The sequence below is a fragment of the Lolium perenne genome, chromosome 6 (genome assembly GCF_019359855.2).
Source record: "Lolium perenne isolate Kyuss_39 chromosome 6, Kyuss_2.0, whole genome shotgun sequence".
NCBI classification, from domain to species: Eukaryota; Viridiplantae; Streptophyta; class Magnoliopsida; order Poales; family Poaceae; genus Lolium; species Lolium perenne.
In genome coordinates this window covers 160,315,731-160,329,748 of record NC_067249.2, presented here as the reverse complement: position 1 = coordinate 160,329,748, position 14,018 = coordinate 160,315,731, and the positions used below count along the sequence as shown (strand labels likewise).

Below are 14,018 nucleotides of genomic sequence, written 5' to 3'. Positions count from 1 at the left end.
CGCGTAATCGGCGCCTTGCTCCGTCGATCCTGTCTGCCGGAGACGAGGCCCAGCGCATGCGCACCGGCCGACGTGCGAGGCCCGAGCCTTTTCTGCCCTTCTCCGGATCCCGTCGCTCATGTTTTTCTCCGGCCCAGGCCCAGCAAAAAACGCAGCGTAGCTCCTCGACTGGACGCTTCCGGAGCCTTCCCAATCTTTCCCCGGCACGCTACTTCCTCCTCGGCTCCAGAGCGCACGCAGCGAGATTCCCGCTCCAAACCAACCGCAACTGCGCACAGCCACAAGTGTCTCGCCTCCCGCCTTGATCCGCCCTTCCCGTTTCCGGCGACCTCTCCGCCCCAGTCCCGACTCCCGAGCGATGTCCACTCAGTCCATCTCGCCCGCCTCCGCTCACTTCACTTACCCTGCTACCGGTGCGGTGGCGGCGGCCACGTCCTACTTCCCCGTCCCTTTCCACCTCCAGGCCGCGCAGTACTCGACGGCGAGCCCCGCGCCGGCGCCGCTTTACAACGCCGTCTACCCCGTGCCCCAAATCCAGCAGGTAACAACCGCCCCTTCGCCTATTTTTTTTTCCAGGTAATTAAGGGCGATAGATCATTTAGTTATGGGATATATAGGATCTAGACGCCGTGCAGTTTTTGAGCCTTGGGGTTTGTCCTGTGTGTTCCGAAACGCAACCAAAGCTACAGCACTATCCTTCTCTTCATTAACGTTTCCTCATGTTTGATCAGAGTTTAGTTGCATTTGGTAAAAGGTAATCCGATGAGTAATGGCCTCACCCCGAGAAAGCTCCGTTTAATATACTGTCATCGCCCTCACATGCATCACTGATTATACAAGTATATAGATCCACCTTTCTATTTCTACCGAGTACTGTTGCACAGTGGGGTGAGCTGAACCTGACCAAAGAATCGCATGATAGGCTCTATCTCAGTAGTAGTTTAAAATAGCGGGCTATTTCACTTAGCCGCTATATTTTCACAACCTATCAAAGGCTATAGCGGGCTAATCCATCAAAAAAAAAAGGGGAAAATTCAGTTATATCTTGCCTGAAAAAGAGGAAAACTATGACTCAAACATGATTCTAGCTACAACTCATTCAACTATTCAACACAAACAAATATTGAACTATTCATCTCACAAGTTTTATTGAATCCGATCAAATCGAAATTCAGAAAACATGAAATAAAAAGTACTACAAGAGAAGAGAAATTCAGAAAAGAGGGATTTTAGAGGCTAAATTAGAGGCTTTTTTCGAAATGGAGGCATAGCCCCAGCCTCTGCATCGGTTGATGCATACAGATTTTTATTGCCAAATTAGAGGCTAAATAGAGCTATAGCCGGCTATTAGCAGTTTTTCTCATTTAGCCTATAAATATCATAGCCTTAGCGGGAGGTCTCCCAAAGGCTATAGTTGGGCTATAGACGGCTATTTAAAATTCATGTTGACCGTGTTCCTCCGCTCATTTAAAGCGAGGCGTTCACTAATCACTAGAGGCTTGTTCTTTAGAATTATGCGGCCTAGGCCATTGGAAATGCACTTTATGTTGTCCAGCTGTCAGTAAGTATAATCCGTATTCTAACATGATGTCACTACGCAGGCACAACAACTCTTCCAGAAAGACTCGCAGATAATCACCCCTGAAGCTCTAGCTACTGTAAAGGCTGCTATTGCGGGTAATGACAAAGACAAGAAAGTTGAAGCAAAGAAAAAGGCAGTGCCCCGGAAGGCAGCTGGGCAATGTTGGGAGGATCCAACATTAGCTGAATGGCCTGAAAGTAAGTTCTCAATCCTATTATGTGTACTTATAGGATATACTATCTTTTTTGAGAACACAGTACAACACAGACGCTCACAAACATGCACGTGCAATCACCCCTATGAACGCACGCACACCCTACCCCTATGAGCACATCCGAGGGGACTGAGCCGGCATATCTTGAGGTTGACGAAATCACCATTGGCGCCTAGTTGTTAAATCCTGGAATTAATCCAGGTAAATGCAAACACCCATGCCGAGTCTAGGACTTGAACCTGGGTGGGCTGGTTCCACCATAAGGAACCTAACCACCAGAGCCAAGCTCAGTTTGCATAGGATATAATATGTGAATGCAAAACATGGCAATGCAATACCTTATTCATCTTACCAATCAAGCCAACAAATGGCCAAAACCCCTTCTGTCTCACACAGGCAAGATTAATGTTCTATGTGTTGTTCTTTGTTCTGAGATAAGCTGTTATGTTTTCTTTTTTTGTTAAAGGTGAACGAGGATGTGATGTGTAGCCCAACAGGTTAAAGATTTCATCCTTGTCACACTGGATCTAGGTGGGCTTGCTGATGATATAGTAAACATTTTGCAATTTTCTCTATGCTTACATCAATTGTTCTGCAAATATTGCTGTTTGTGCTCCAGTGCCTGAATCAATCATGTGAATTGCACATTTCAATCATGTGAATTTGGAGTACTATTTTGATGCGAATGCGTGTGTGCGTGGTTTATTTTTATTTTGGTGCACATAGTCTAAAACCACTTCAAATTTATTTGATTATTCAGAAGGCCAGGAAAAAAGAGATCAGCTTCCTTGCTGTTACTGTGCCCATCAATTTGTAATCTTGTGTAAAGCTAATCTAGCTACTTCCCTCCATCCCAAAATATAAGTGAAGTGAAAGAGAATTGCAAGACGAATGCAATTTAAAGTGTGCCTTATATTATGGGATGGAGGGAAAGGAAGATATATATCTGAGCTCTGCCACATTATCCAGAATTTATGTGTATTTTTTTCAGATAGCGTGCAATCAAGTAGATAACTCACTTCATTCATGGTTAGTATTGAGCAAGATAAAAAAGTTCTAATAAGTTCCCATAGCTTGCAATACATTGTTATGGAACCTGGTCTAGGATTTATGTGATTACTCGTTTCATTTATTAGACAAGGCTCTAGAAAAAGATTACTGCTGTTACTGTAAACATCAGTTCGTACATCTTAGCTCCTGAAGATTGTCCAGAATTTGTCTATAGTTTTTCTGTAAATATACAACTTTTGCTGTGTTAGGTGTGCGGGTGCCTCATCTTGTGCTGCTGCCTCCCTTCAGTATATTCAGTTCAATAGTTAGGAATAGTGATGCTTCACTGATTTACATTCATTGTGTCGAGGTCCGATGATATAATAATTAACAACTTGGCAGCATGCTGTGTCATTTATTATGCTACATTGTTTTGACATTTATTTGTAGCTACATGTTATACCCAAATGTATAATATTTACTACTAATCTAGTGAATATTTTCCGTTGGGTATATATTGTTGCACCTTAACATTTACAATTGTCACTTCCCTCCCATGACAGATGACTTCCGTTTGTTTTGTGGCAATCTTGGTAATGAAGTGAATGATGATGTTCTTGCCAAGGCGTTTTCAAAGTATCCATCGTTCAACATGGCTAGGGTAAGTATTACCTCTTCTTCTTAGTGTTTTTGTTCCCTCTCTAGTGATTGTGCTGATTATGACCACATGATGCATTAGGTTATACGAGATAAATCTACTGGTAAGACTAAGGGCTATGGCTTTGCTAGTTTTGCCAATTCATCAGACCTTTCTGCGGCGCTGAAAGAGATGAACGGTAAGGCTGCTCAGCCACGAAAATGCCACTTGTTTCTGAAATAGTTTGTGTACCACAACCAAACTTATACAGCTGATATCAAGCAGGTAAATATGTTGGAAATCGACCAATCAAACTACAGAAGAGTACGTGGAAGAATAGAATAGATTATGAAGCTCTGCAGAAACCAAAGGTTAGTTCGCATGATTCTATCTTAGTGAGGCAACCTTTTTACTCCTTTTACGTATGCGGGTGCTCAGTCAAGTGATCCACGCTGAAATGCCTGCAGGTTGGACCACAGAAGAAGCTCAAAGCGCAGAAAAGAAGTGTCCTACATAAGTGAAGAAGCTGCTCAGTCAAGTGATCCACGCTGAAATGCCTGCAGCCTGCAGGCTGGACCACAGAAGAATCTCAAAGCGTAGAAAAGAAGTGTACTACATAAGTGAAGAATATAATTATCCTAGTTTGTCCTTGAGAATGTTGTCATTTTGGACATGTAACATGCAATGCCTTGTATTAGAGTCTTAGTGCAGTTCATGATTTGTAATGTAGGTGTAAATATTCAAATGAAAGCCACTGTTTTTTGAATATTATGAAGTGCTCATGGTGATCTCTGATGTCGATGAATGATTTTCATCTTCGTAAAAGTGTTACTAAGTGCTCTTTTGGTTTCGCTGGGCCCTAAAATGCTATTGAATGGGACTGCTGCCAAGGATTATACCCTAAGAATTTGTTCATGTTCAGTTTGCTGCTTAAGGTTGCCAAAGACACCTTACGCATGCGCTTCGCTTATTGCCACACCTTCCTTCTTATCACAACATGCCATACTTTCTTACTCATGATCCATGTGTCCTGGGCTCTGTTTGCCACACTAATAGTGTGCACTTTGTTCTCCATAATTTTCTGACATTTATATTTTGTCTAGAAGTTAGTTGTGGCAAAGCTAACCATGAACCAAACATGCTGACTGTTAAATTGTGTGTTTACCATCACTAGCAGTAGTGCCCTCAAACTGGTAACCCTCATAGCCAGTTTGAGAGCGAGCCGAGAAAACGTGAATGTAAAAATCCAAAACGGCCGGCGCAGATCAGTGTACTCAAACCAACCCTCAAAACAGGTTGGTTTGAAATTGATCTGCGCGCTGGCCTTCAAACCTTCAAAATAGGATCTCATAATCATGAAAACAGGATTTCCTCAAAAATGACAGCAACATATAATATTTGCAAGTAGATATTAGCAAAACACAATCATGAAACAACGTATCATGAAACAAACTTGCAAATGATTATAAATGATGCATGGTTCATAGTTTTACATCACATAATCAACATTTTGTCCTTGCAAAAGATCATCATCACCACCACATCGGTGACTCAAGCGAAGTTGTCCACACCTCCGTCGCCACCACCACTTATCGGAGACTCACCTCGGAGAGTTAGAGTAGACGACGCACCACCACCACGCAGTAGCCTCTTCCTCTATGCGATGTCCTCCTTGGTCTCCTTCCACCACGCCAAATGGTCTTCATCCATGTCCTTTTTAGACATCATCATGTGCTCCTTCTCCTCGGCCATGATCTCGTTCCATGCCTTTGCTTCCTTGAGCTTGATCATCCTCTCCTCCAATTCGGCCTTCCGGTTGGCATCTTCCCGCCTAGCTTCCAACTGTGCAAGCTTCACCTCTTTCTTTCTCTCGGTGATAATGAGTTTTGTCTCCAATGCCTTCAATGTCAATGTCTCATTTTCCTTGATCATTTGATCAAGCTTGTCCTTCAAGCAAGCCACGTAAGAAGCAGTCCCATGTAAGAAGCAGTTGGGACTGACAATTCGTCGACCACCTCATTGGCGCTTAGCGGCAGAGACGGGCGAAGGAGTGTCCTTCTTACGGTTGGCCGGCTTCTTCGCTCGGGCGTGCTTTGGCCCCAAGGAGGTAACCGGCTTGTTCCTCTTCGGGGTGGGTGGGGGGGGGGGGGCGACGTAGGTGGTGATTGCGGGGGAGACGGTGGCGGCGGGGCCTGTGAGGACGTGCGCCCGCCTCCTCTTCACGCCGACGTGCGTGGAGGCCACCATACTGGCCACCACGGCGGCGCTCGGGGCCGGGGCGGGGGCACTCGAGGCGCGGCCCGGCGCGGGATTCGGCAGCGGGGCGGGGGCCGGTGGGGCCTCCAAGGCCGGTGGCGGCGCAGGGAAGGAGGAGGGCTCGAGCGGTTGAGAGATTTTTCCCTCCCGTGATGCATCGTTGACCAGATGAAGAGCCCTGTGTTTTTGCCTCTCAACCTGTGTTTGTGCAGGTTGGGATGGAAAATGAGGGCTGGGTCTTCAAAAAATTTTGAGGGTTTACATTTCGACCTCAACCCTCAAAAAAGCAGTTAATTTGAGGGTTTGATCAGTTTGAGAGCACTGCTAGTGATGCTCTTACCAATTCATGGAGCAAGTTGGAGGTACCTATAACTAGCCAGATGGAGCATGAAGGTAGCGAGCAGGGCCTGCCGCCACATATATGTATGAAAATACCTAGACCAGCAAGTACCGATTGCCATTATGCAGCGTCTGTGACCTAATTCTCCTTCCTGGAAGGACAGCCATCTGCTGCTGAGGAACAGATTGGAGCTGCAGAGCAGCGTCTACTACTCCATACATCGTCTAGTTTTGCCCCTGCGAGGTTTCTTGTGCTGCTGCGACACCTGCAGGCTAGAGGATTATATTTGTTTACAGACTCAATCTGGCGCATTTGTGGCAGGCTCGTCTTCATTTTCGGTATTTTGTTAACAAAAAAACTCCATGTGTGAGTGGAATGATTAATTATCAGAGAAAAAGAAGCATCGAACTGATCAAATTTGCTCAAACGAGATAAGATTTTTCATACTAGCCAACAATCCACAGCTGTTTTAAAGTAACATCAGCACATGTCTTAGAGCAACACATTTTTAATTTGCTTCTTCACATAGCTTGAATTGCAACGATTTCTAAACGACAGTACATATTTGTAACCTTCTCAGGTATGGCAAAGGGTAGTAAAGATTCACAAGATACTCAAGTTTGATAATTTTGGCTGACAAGGGTATCGCTCCAAAAAACCATTTCGTTGTGACACTCCATTCAATACATTGTGCAAGTAACCATGGGTCATGACAGCCCAAACATTGTGACATACATAGTATTGGTCTATAATTTTCTGAAGATCAGTATGCATAACATAACATAACAGTGTATCCTCTGTGATGATGAAATTTTATAAAATAGCAAAACACATTTATTCTGTGGTAATTATGCTGTCTACTGCGTTAAGAAGCCTTCATATCATCAAGTCCAACACTTGCCTGCAAGAAGAGCAGACAGTAGTAGAAGGTATCATTAAAAGCAGACAACTCAGACCATATGTACTGTCTTCAGAAGAATAAGGGCCATACCAGGAACTCGTGATTCTCCTTGAGAAAAGGATGAAAGGTCGTGCAAAATTTCTCAATGTCAGCTTTGATGTCACCCGTTCCACTTATGACTTCCATAAATTTATCTTTATTAGGTGCAAGCTTCATAGCCACCTGAAACATAATAACTCATCCAAATGAACAGACAAGTAAATAAGCGAAGCTAACTAAAAACACAAACTCAATCACAAAGAACTGGTAGCCTTTATTTTGCGAAAAGAAAGCAAGGAAATCTAGTAACATTGTCATTTCAACAGACATTTCAAGTAGATAAAAAAAGGTAAAGATAAATAAATCATCAGTGACTACAGTTGTTCGCTAGATGGACAAAATGGGATAATAGCTTGACGATTAAAAAGGTTGAAACATGTTCTGTAACTTAATGTGCAAAGAGTAGCATATTTTATTCGTCTATAGTGCCCTCAGTTGAAACATGGTCCATAATTTACTATACAAGAGTACCCCATGTTTATTCACCTATGGTGCCTTAAGTTGGATGCTAGTCCTCCCTATACTTTGTGCTAATGAAAATATGTATAGGGACAGTACATGCAAAACTATATAATCCGTCTCTGATTGCAAGGGCTATTGCAGTCATAGGCAGTTAAGACTTGACTTGCTTAAAAATTGTTGAAGTCCTCATTTCATGAATGACAACAGTGCTCAAGTACATTTCATGGTGAAAAAGTGTATGTGCTGATTATGCGAGTCAACGTGTGAAATATTATACCGTAAAACTAGAACTGGCGAGCCAGCCATGCCATTTCTTCAGAGTTTTTGTGTATGAATCAGTACAAGCTTGACTCATAGTCCAGTCTGGATGGTCAAGCAGATTACGGAATAATTCAACAAGGAAATCCATAGCCCTGGCAGATAGAAAAATATTATTAATTACAACTCCAGTACCCAGGGTGCTGATTAAGCTGGAAGAACATGACAAATTATGCAGGAGAAAGTAAGCACCTCGTGAGCCATAGAAGTCCATTTGTGCAGCTCGATGAACCTTTTGCAGTTTTATTTTGAACTTCTTCTTGGACCATGGTGTACAAGTCCACATATTTCGATGGGTCAGAAGAATACTTATTGTCCAACCTCTGATAGGAGAGAATCAGGTCAGTTGCCAGGAAAGAAAATTGTAATCTGAGGTCACCAAATGAGATATTAACACTATGCAGTAGCCAGTAGGTAAATCTATCTAAAGTAGATATAATGTATTACAAAAAAAAACATGATACTATACATATCGATGAATGAAAAAGGTAAACCACTCATTAATAGTAGTTTTTTGCAGGTAGGATGCTTACCGTGATATTACCACCGATATCATTCTTCACAATTACCATAGCAGCTCCAAATTTATCTGGTGTTCAAAAGCAGAGAACAAAAGGGAAATTAGCAACACCATGAATGAATTTCATGTTTAAGCAACACCAACAAGACTCAATGAAAATAAAAGGTTTGCCACACTAGAAGATGTGCGATGTCATCCTGTACAGTTTGAGCCAACACAAATGTTTAATTTAGGACTTAATTGGGCTTAAGAAAGCGCAACAAGGTTCACTATCAAATAATTTGAAGATTACCATCATATTCAGAGCAATATGAACTTCCAGAATAAGAAATACAGATTTACTGAACCACGACAAAACCACAGGCGTTCCCTCACAGAAGGTCACGGATCAATTCTGCTCAAGTGGCAGGTGTATCAACTCAGGTATTTGGAAAACTACATGTACAGCAAAACAATATAGAGCAACCTAGAACTCAACCATCACCACTCTACCAAAAGGTTGACAATAGTTTGAAAATTCAGTATGCAGCAACTAACTAGTCTAACGAATACTAAATGCCGAGAGAAATCTATAAGGGTAAAGGCATAAACTAAGAAAGTCATCTGCCTATGACAAAGGCCCTCAAATTTGATTATCCGTTCGCTTATTTAGAACTGCACATCTCCAATATCGTTACACACAATTGCTGTCTGCTAGATTCAACCTTCCGAATAGCTTCTTTGAACAAAATACCAGTTGCGGGTACAAAAATTACTCAGGTTATTCGATGCACCCAAACAACTGAAGCAAAAAAGGTACGTAATCACAAATTCAGTAGAGAGGCCCGGCTACTGATCTAAACCTCATGGTAATTCACTATCCAACACATGACAAACTGAATTCATGGCAAACACGAGCGGAGGGAGGTACCCAAGACAGGCAGGATCTGCTTGCAGACATCGAGGAAGGGCTTGGCGAGCACGACCCCGGTCTCCGACCTGACATGCTTCATCCCTTCCAAACAGGGAGTGAACACTGTCTCCGCCATCTCCGCAACTGCAAGAATCAACAAATGCATTAATACACCACACTCAGAACCATTGATCTAACAAGGATCTGTCCAAGCCTGACGCTGTGTACTTCAGTCAGCTAGCTTCTGTCCCAACTAAATCCCAACGATCTTTACAACCATGGATGAGATCACGAGATCGAACATCCACAAACCGCGTAGGTTAGCGTCCCAACTAAACAAATGCGTAAAAGGAAAACATCGCTGATCTAACCTTGCGGTGTTAGATCCGCAGCCCACAGCGCAGCTGCTAAACAGAGGCTCAAGAAAGACGTTGACTTACAGCTTCACGATCTCGCAGAAGAAGGTGCTTTTCTCCCTCTTTGGGCGAGGAAACTGCAGGATGTAGGAATCTAGCAAGGGACGTGCGATGCGGGGGAGGAAGAAGATGCCCCGCACTGCCTGCCCTTTTACTGCGGTCTGTCCTGACTCCTGACCGTGTGGCTCCTACTTAATGGGCTGGGACTAGATTCGATTCTTCGATATAGGCCCAATAGACTAGCCATGGGTGAATTAAACGATAAATCGCGAAGGCCCATTATCCATTCCAAAGCCCAAAGGCCCGGGAAACCCCTGCAAACCCTCTGACCTGCATCGGACGGCCAGGAGAGCTCGCGTCAAGATCCACGGGCCTACGAGGATTTGCACGCTGCCTTTATATTCCGCTGCCCCCGCCGAACCCTAGCTCCTCTTGCCTTTCCGCCCGCCCGCCCGCCAGCCCGCATCCTCGCCGTCGCCGCCGTCCCCGCCGCCGCGTTTTATCTCCGACCGCAGCAAAGATGGTACGTCGATTGCTCGCTTCGTTCTATTCTGCGATTCCGGTAGGTTTCAGTGACGCGTGTTTTGATTGGGCTGAGGGTGTTTGCCTTGCTTGCAGCCGTTCAAGAGGTTCGTCGAGATCGGGCGGGTGGCCCTGGTGAACTACGGCAAGGACTACGGCCGCCTCGTGGTCATCGTCGATGTCGTCGACCAGAACCGGGTGAGTGTCGACTTCTGCTGGTTGCATTTCTACGCGCTGTTGTGGTGTGGATCTAGAGTTATGTAGCTGCGTTACGTTTGCTTGTACGAAATCATGTGTTACGGATTGATCTGTGAAGGAAATGTAGGAATCTTAATTATTGTACGATAGTTAGATACTAATGAAACACGCAGTTCAGTTCTGCTAGTTGTTGGTCTTGTCAAAGTCGTGCTGTTAATTTAGGATCAGATGAGATTCTGACTATTTTCTGCAAATGCTCTTGATATAACCTTGCCGTATGGAGCAGTACCTAATGATGTAATGCGTTGTGGTCAATACTAGTCGACTTTCTTTTGTTTACGGAGCAACTATATATGTTTGCTCATATGATCTTGCAAGCAGAGTTTGCCAGCTATATGTGTTCTTCCATTTTCATTTTTTTCTTTTTTATACTGTGCTGCATTGAGTGTTAAATTTCTCATTACTCGTGCATTCTTTGAAACAGGCGCTTGTGGATGCTCCTGATATGGTCAGGTGCCAGATCAACTTCAAGCGTCTCTCTCTGACTGACATCAAGATTGACATCAAGCGTGTCCCCAAGAAGGCAACCTTGATCAAGGCAATGGAGGAAGCTGGTAATGGTCTATCTTGTTCTACCCATCTCTGCAACCCTAATGTATTTGTTCAGTTGATGCTTAATTGAGTTCATGATGTCATTTCACAGATGTGAAGACCAAGTGGGAGAACAGCTCGTGGGGCAAGAAGCTTATTGTCCAGAAGAGAAGAGCGTCCCTGAATGACTTTGACAGGTTCAAGGTCATGTTGGCTAAGATCAAGGTGAGGCTTTGCTAGGACATTTTTAATTTGTGTGTGCCAGTGTTCATTTCATGTGCTTACATTGGCCTTCCCATTGGAACAGAGAGGCGGTGCTATCAGGCAGGAGCTTGCCAAGCTCAAGAAGGAGGTTGCTGCTTAGATTATCTTGGTGGATGACATGTTGAGATTTTTGTTCCAAGCTGGATCCAAACTATGTTCTAGTGTCCTTCAAGCCTTAATTAGTACTACTGTTTTCAGGAACCTATTTCATATATTGTCATGGCTGTTATTGAATACCAATCTAGTTTGTGACACCTCTGCCTCTGCTATGATTCCTGTGGTTGTTCGGTTCTCTATTTTTGCTTTTAACAATCTCTGTGTTGCTTATTATCAGTTCGTCTGTTCACTGGATGGTTCGTTTGTATTTATACGTTAAGAATATTTTACTGGGTTTAGCAGGATATACAAATTAATAGAATCTGGAGCTTTTTCTTTCCGACAAGTCCTAATATATGAACAATAATGTGACTATTGCTCTTTGTGCAACAAGGAAGTAATTGTAATAAAATTATAGTTGTGCAACCACAAATGCAAGGCAGGGTAACACGTAGGGGCCTGCATGGCAAGTAAGAAAAATCGTCTTTGGCAAGCAGATTACGAAGCACCATAGCTGATTTCGGAGATGGACAGTGCTGTTTCTTGCAGATGAAGATCCACAATCGGTGCTGTCGGACATGAACGGTTTCTTGCAGATGAAGATCCAGCATCACAAACAACAATCCTCCCCGCCTCCCGACACTGAGAGAAGAAAAGCTGGACGTTGGATACATTGTACGCTCGTGGAGCACTAGCACTACAAAGTTTTAACATTCACTGAACGCAAGGTAATTTTGGATGGAGAAGCAGTTTGATGAAGTACATATGAAAAAATACCAGACATATGAAAAACAACCAGACGTGGGGACTGGGGCGGCGAGGGGAATCAACTTCCAGTTGGTCCAGTGCACGGCGAGGTGGCTGAACACCCTCAAATCGCCGGCCTTGATGTTCAAGTTGGATATCACCAAAGCCTTTGACACTGTGGATTGGGTCTTCCTCCTTCAGATGGGTTTGGCCCACGTTGGATTGCGATGGTGGTGGGGTTACTTAGCACGGCTTCTCTACCAGTGTCCTGGTGAATGTGACTTGATCTACAACAGGCGTGGACTGCGTCAAGGGGATCCCCTCTCCCCCCTTCTCTTCGATTCGGTGATGGAGGTACTTCACCTCCTCCTTCAGAAGGCCACTTTTGATGGGTTGCTTTCGCTCCTCACCCCACGTGGTCTCCTCCACCGTACCTCTATGTACGCGGACGACGTGGTGACCTTCATCAAGCCAGAGAGGGCGGATTTGTTGGCCTGTGCAACGGTGGTGGAGGACTTCGGGGAGGCCTCGGGCCTCCGCACCAACCGAACCAAGTGCTCCCTCCACCCTATTCGTTGCACCGTGAAGCAAGTGGAGTTGGTGCGGTCGATTTTGCAGTGCTCGGTAGAGGGATGGCCCTGCAAGTATCTGGGCCTACCCCTTGGGCTGCGCAAGGTTACTCCGACTCAACTGTAACCCGTGGTGGAAAGGGCAGCAAGTCGGCTGCCCCTGTGTAGTGCCCGATTGCTCAACCGTGGGGGGCGGACAATTCTAGTGCAGACCACCCTCGGCGCCATTCCAGTTCACGCGATGATGTCGATGGACATCGCCCCCAAGACGATGCAGGCTCTCAGGAAGATTTGTCGGGGCTTCATGTGGAAGGCCAGCGCGGACGTGAGTGGCGGCCACTGCCTGGTGGCCTGGGACAAGGTGACCTCTCCTAAATCGTGTGGGGTCTGGGCCTTCCCAACCTTCAGTTCCTCAACCTGGCGCTATGTTGCCGGTGGGCGTGCCTACAGAGAGTGGACGCGACCAAGGCTTGGGCGGAGTTTGATCTCAAGGTTCCCCCCTAGCTCGGGCCCTCTTCGATTCCGCCACGGCGGTGGTGGTTGGCAACGGTGCAAGAGCTTTATTCTGGAAGGATCGCTGGCTGCAGGGCGCCAGGATGGCGGACCATCCGCCCAATTTGGTGGCTTTGGTTCCAACCCGGAAGGCCAAGGCTCGCTCGGTCAAGGATGGCCTCGCCGGGGAGTGGCTGCGCGATTGTGGGTCGGACCTGAGTCCTGCAGCGGTGGCGGAGTTCTTCCACCTATGGGGCATCCTCGCTGGTGTCACCCTGGACCCGGAGCGAGAGGACTCCTTCGTGTGGCGGTGGTCGGCGGACCAGAATTTCTCCGCGAGGTCGGCTTATGCGGCCTTGTTTGCGGGTACTATGGTGGCGCTGGTTGCTTCGAAGATTTGGCGCTCGAGGGCGCCATACAGCTGCAAGTTCTTCGCTTGGCTGGTGTCCCGTAACAGGTGCTGGACGGCGGATAGGCTCCAGAGGCGTGGCCTGCCGCGGCCGGCGGCTTGCCCCCTCTCCGACCAGGAGCAGGAGATGCTCCAGCACCTCCTGCTTGGTTGCGTGGTCACCCGTGAGGTCTGGGCGTGGACGTTGACGCGGTGGAACATGTTGGAGTGGATGCCTGACGCAGTGTAATGTCCCAGGTTTAGAGACGATCGAGTGGTAGAATTTAGAAAGGGATGTGCATTGCATCGTAAAATCTAGGAAAATTTCGCGTTTTTTTTAAAGAAAACTGCATCGAAGGGGGACAAGTTTCTCTCTCGACACCTTACAGGGTTAGGGTTTCGAGAGTGCGATAGACTTGGACCTAACTTCACTCAATTAGTGTTTTCGAGAAGAGAGGGGAATAGTGCATCTCAATTTAAGTTGCATGATTGAATTTAAGTAAGTTATGTTTGAATTTCAAAAT

The 14,018-nt window shown here is 45.5% G+C and overlaps 3 protein-coding genes across 4 annotated transcripts; 2 read left to right on the top strand and 1 right to left on the bottom strand.

The window, feature by feature from the left end:
• Positions 1 to 207: 207 nt before the first annotated feature.
• LOC127307056 (uncharacterized) lies at positions 208 to 4,211 on the top strand. The gene is made up of 6 exons (XM_051337751.2): positions 208 to 541; positions 1,602 to 1,779; positions 3,350 to 3,447; positions 3,526 to 3,622; positions 3,709 to 3,794; positions 3,891 to 4,211. Exons 1-6 carry the CDS (start codon positions 359 to 361, stop codon positions 3,942 to 3,944), a joined length of 696 nt encoding a protein of 231 aa, XP_051193711.1. The 5' UTR covers positions 208 to 358; the 3' UTR covers positions 3,945 to 4,211.
• A 2,453-nt stretch (positions 4,212 to 6,664) lies between these two features.
• On the bottom strand, positions 6,665 to 9,807 carry LOC127307057 (glycolipid transfer protein 1). 2 transcript variants are annotated; one of them, XM_051337753.2, is made up of 7 exons: positions 9,652 to 9,807; positions 9,230 to 9,355; positions 8,333 to 8,388; positions 7,992 to 8,122; positions 7,759 to 7,894; positions 7,011 to 7,142; positions 6,665 to 6,920 (listed from the first exon to the last, which is right to left on the bottom strand). In XM_051337753.2, exons 2-7 carry the CDS (start codon positions 9,345 to 9,347, stop codon positions 6,885 to 6,887), a joined length of 609 nt encoding a protein of 202 aa, XP_051193713.1. In that variant the 5' UTR covers positions 9,348 to 9,355; positions 9,652 to 9,807; the 3' UTR covers positions 6,665 to 6,884. The 2 variants fall into 2 exon arrangements, with proteins under 2 accessions (XP_051193713.1, XP_051193714.1); XM_051337754.2 differs by having other exon boundaries at positions 9,583 to 9,793.
• Positions 9,808 to 9,997: 190 nt separating this feature from the next.
• On the top strand, positions 9,998 to 11,454 carry LOC127307058 (large ribosomal subunit protein eL14z). Its single transcript, XM_051337755.2, has 5 exons — positions 9,998 to 10,150; positions 10,246 to 10,347; positions 10,832 to 10,961; positions 11,051 to 11,163; positions 11,246 to 11,454. The coding sequence occupies exons 1-5, from the start codon at positions 10,148 to 10,150 to the stop codon at positions 11,300 to 11,302; spliced, it is 405 nt and encodes a 134-aa protein (XP_051193715.1). The 5' UTR covers positions 9,998 to 10,147; the 3' UTR covers positions 11,303 to 11,454.
• Positions 11,455 to 14,018: the final 2,564 nt, after the last annotated feature.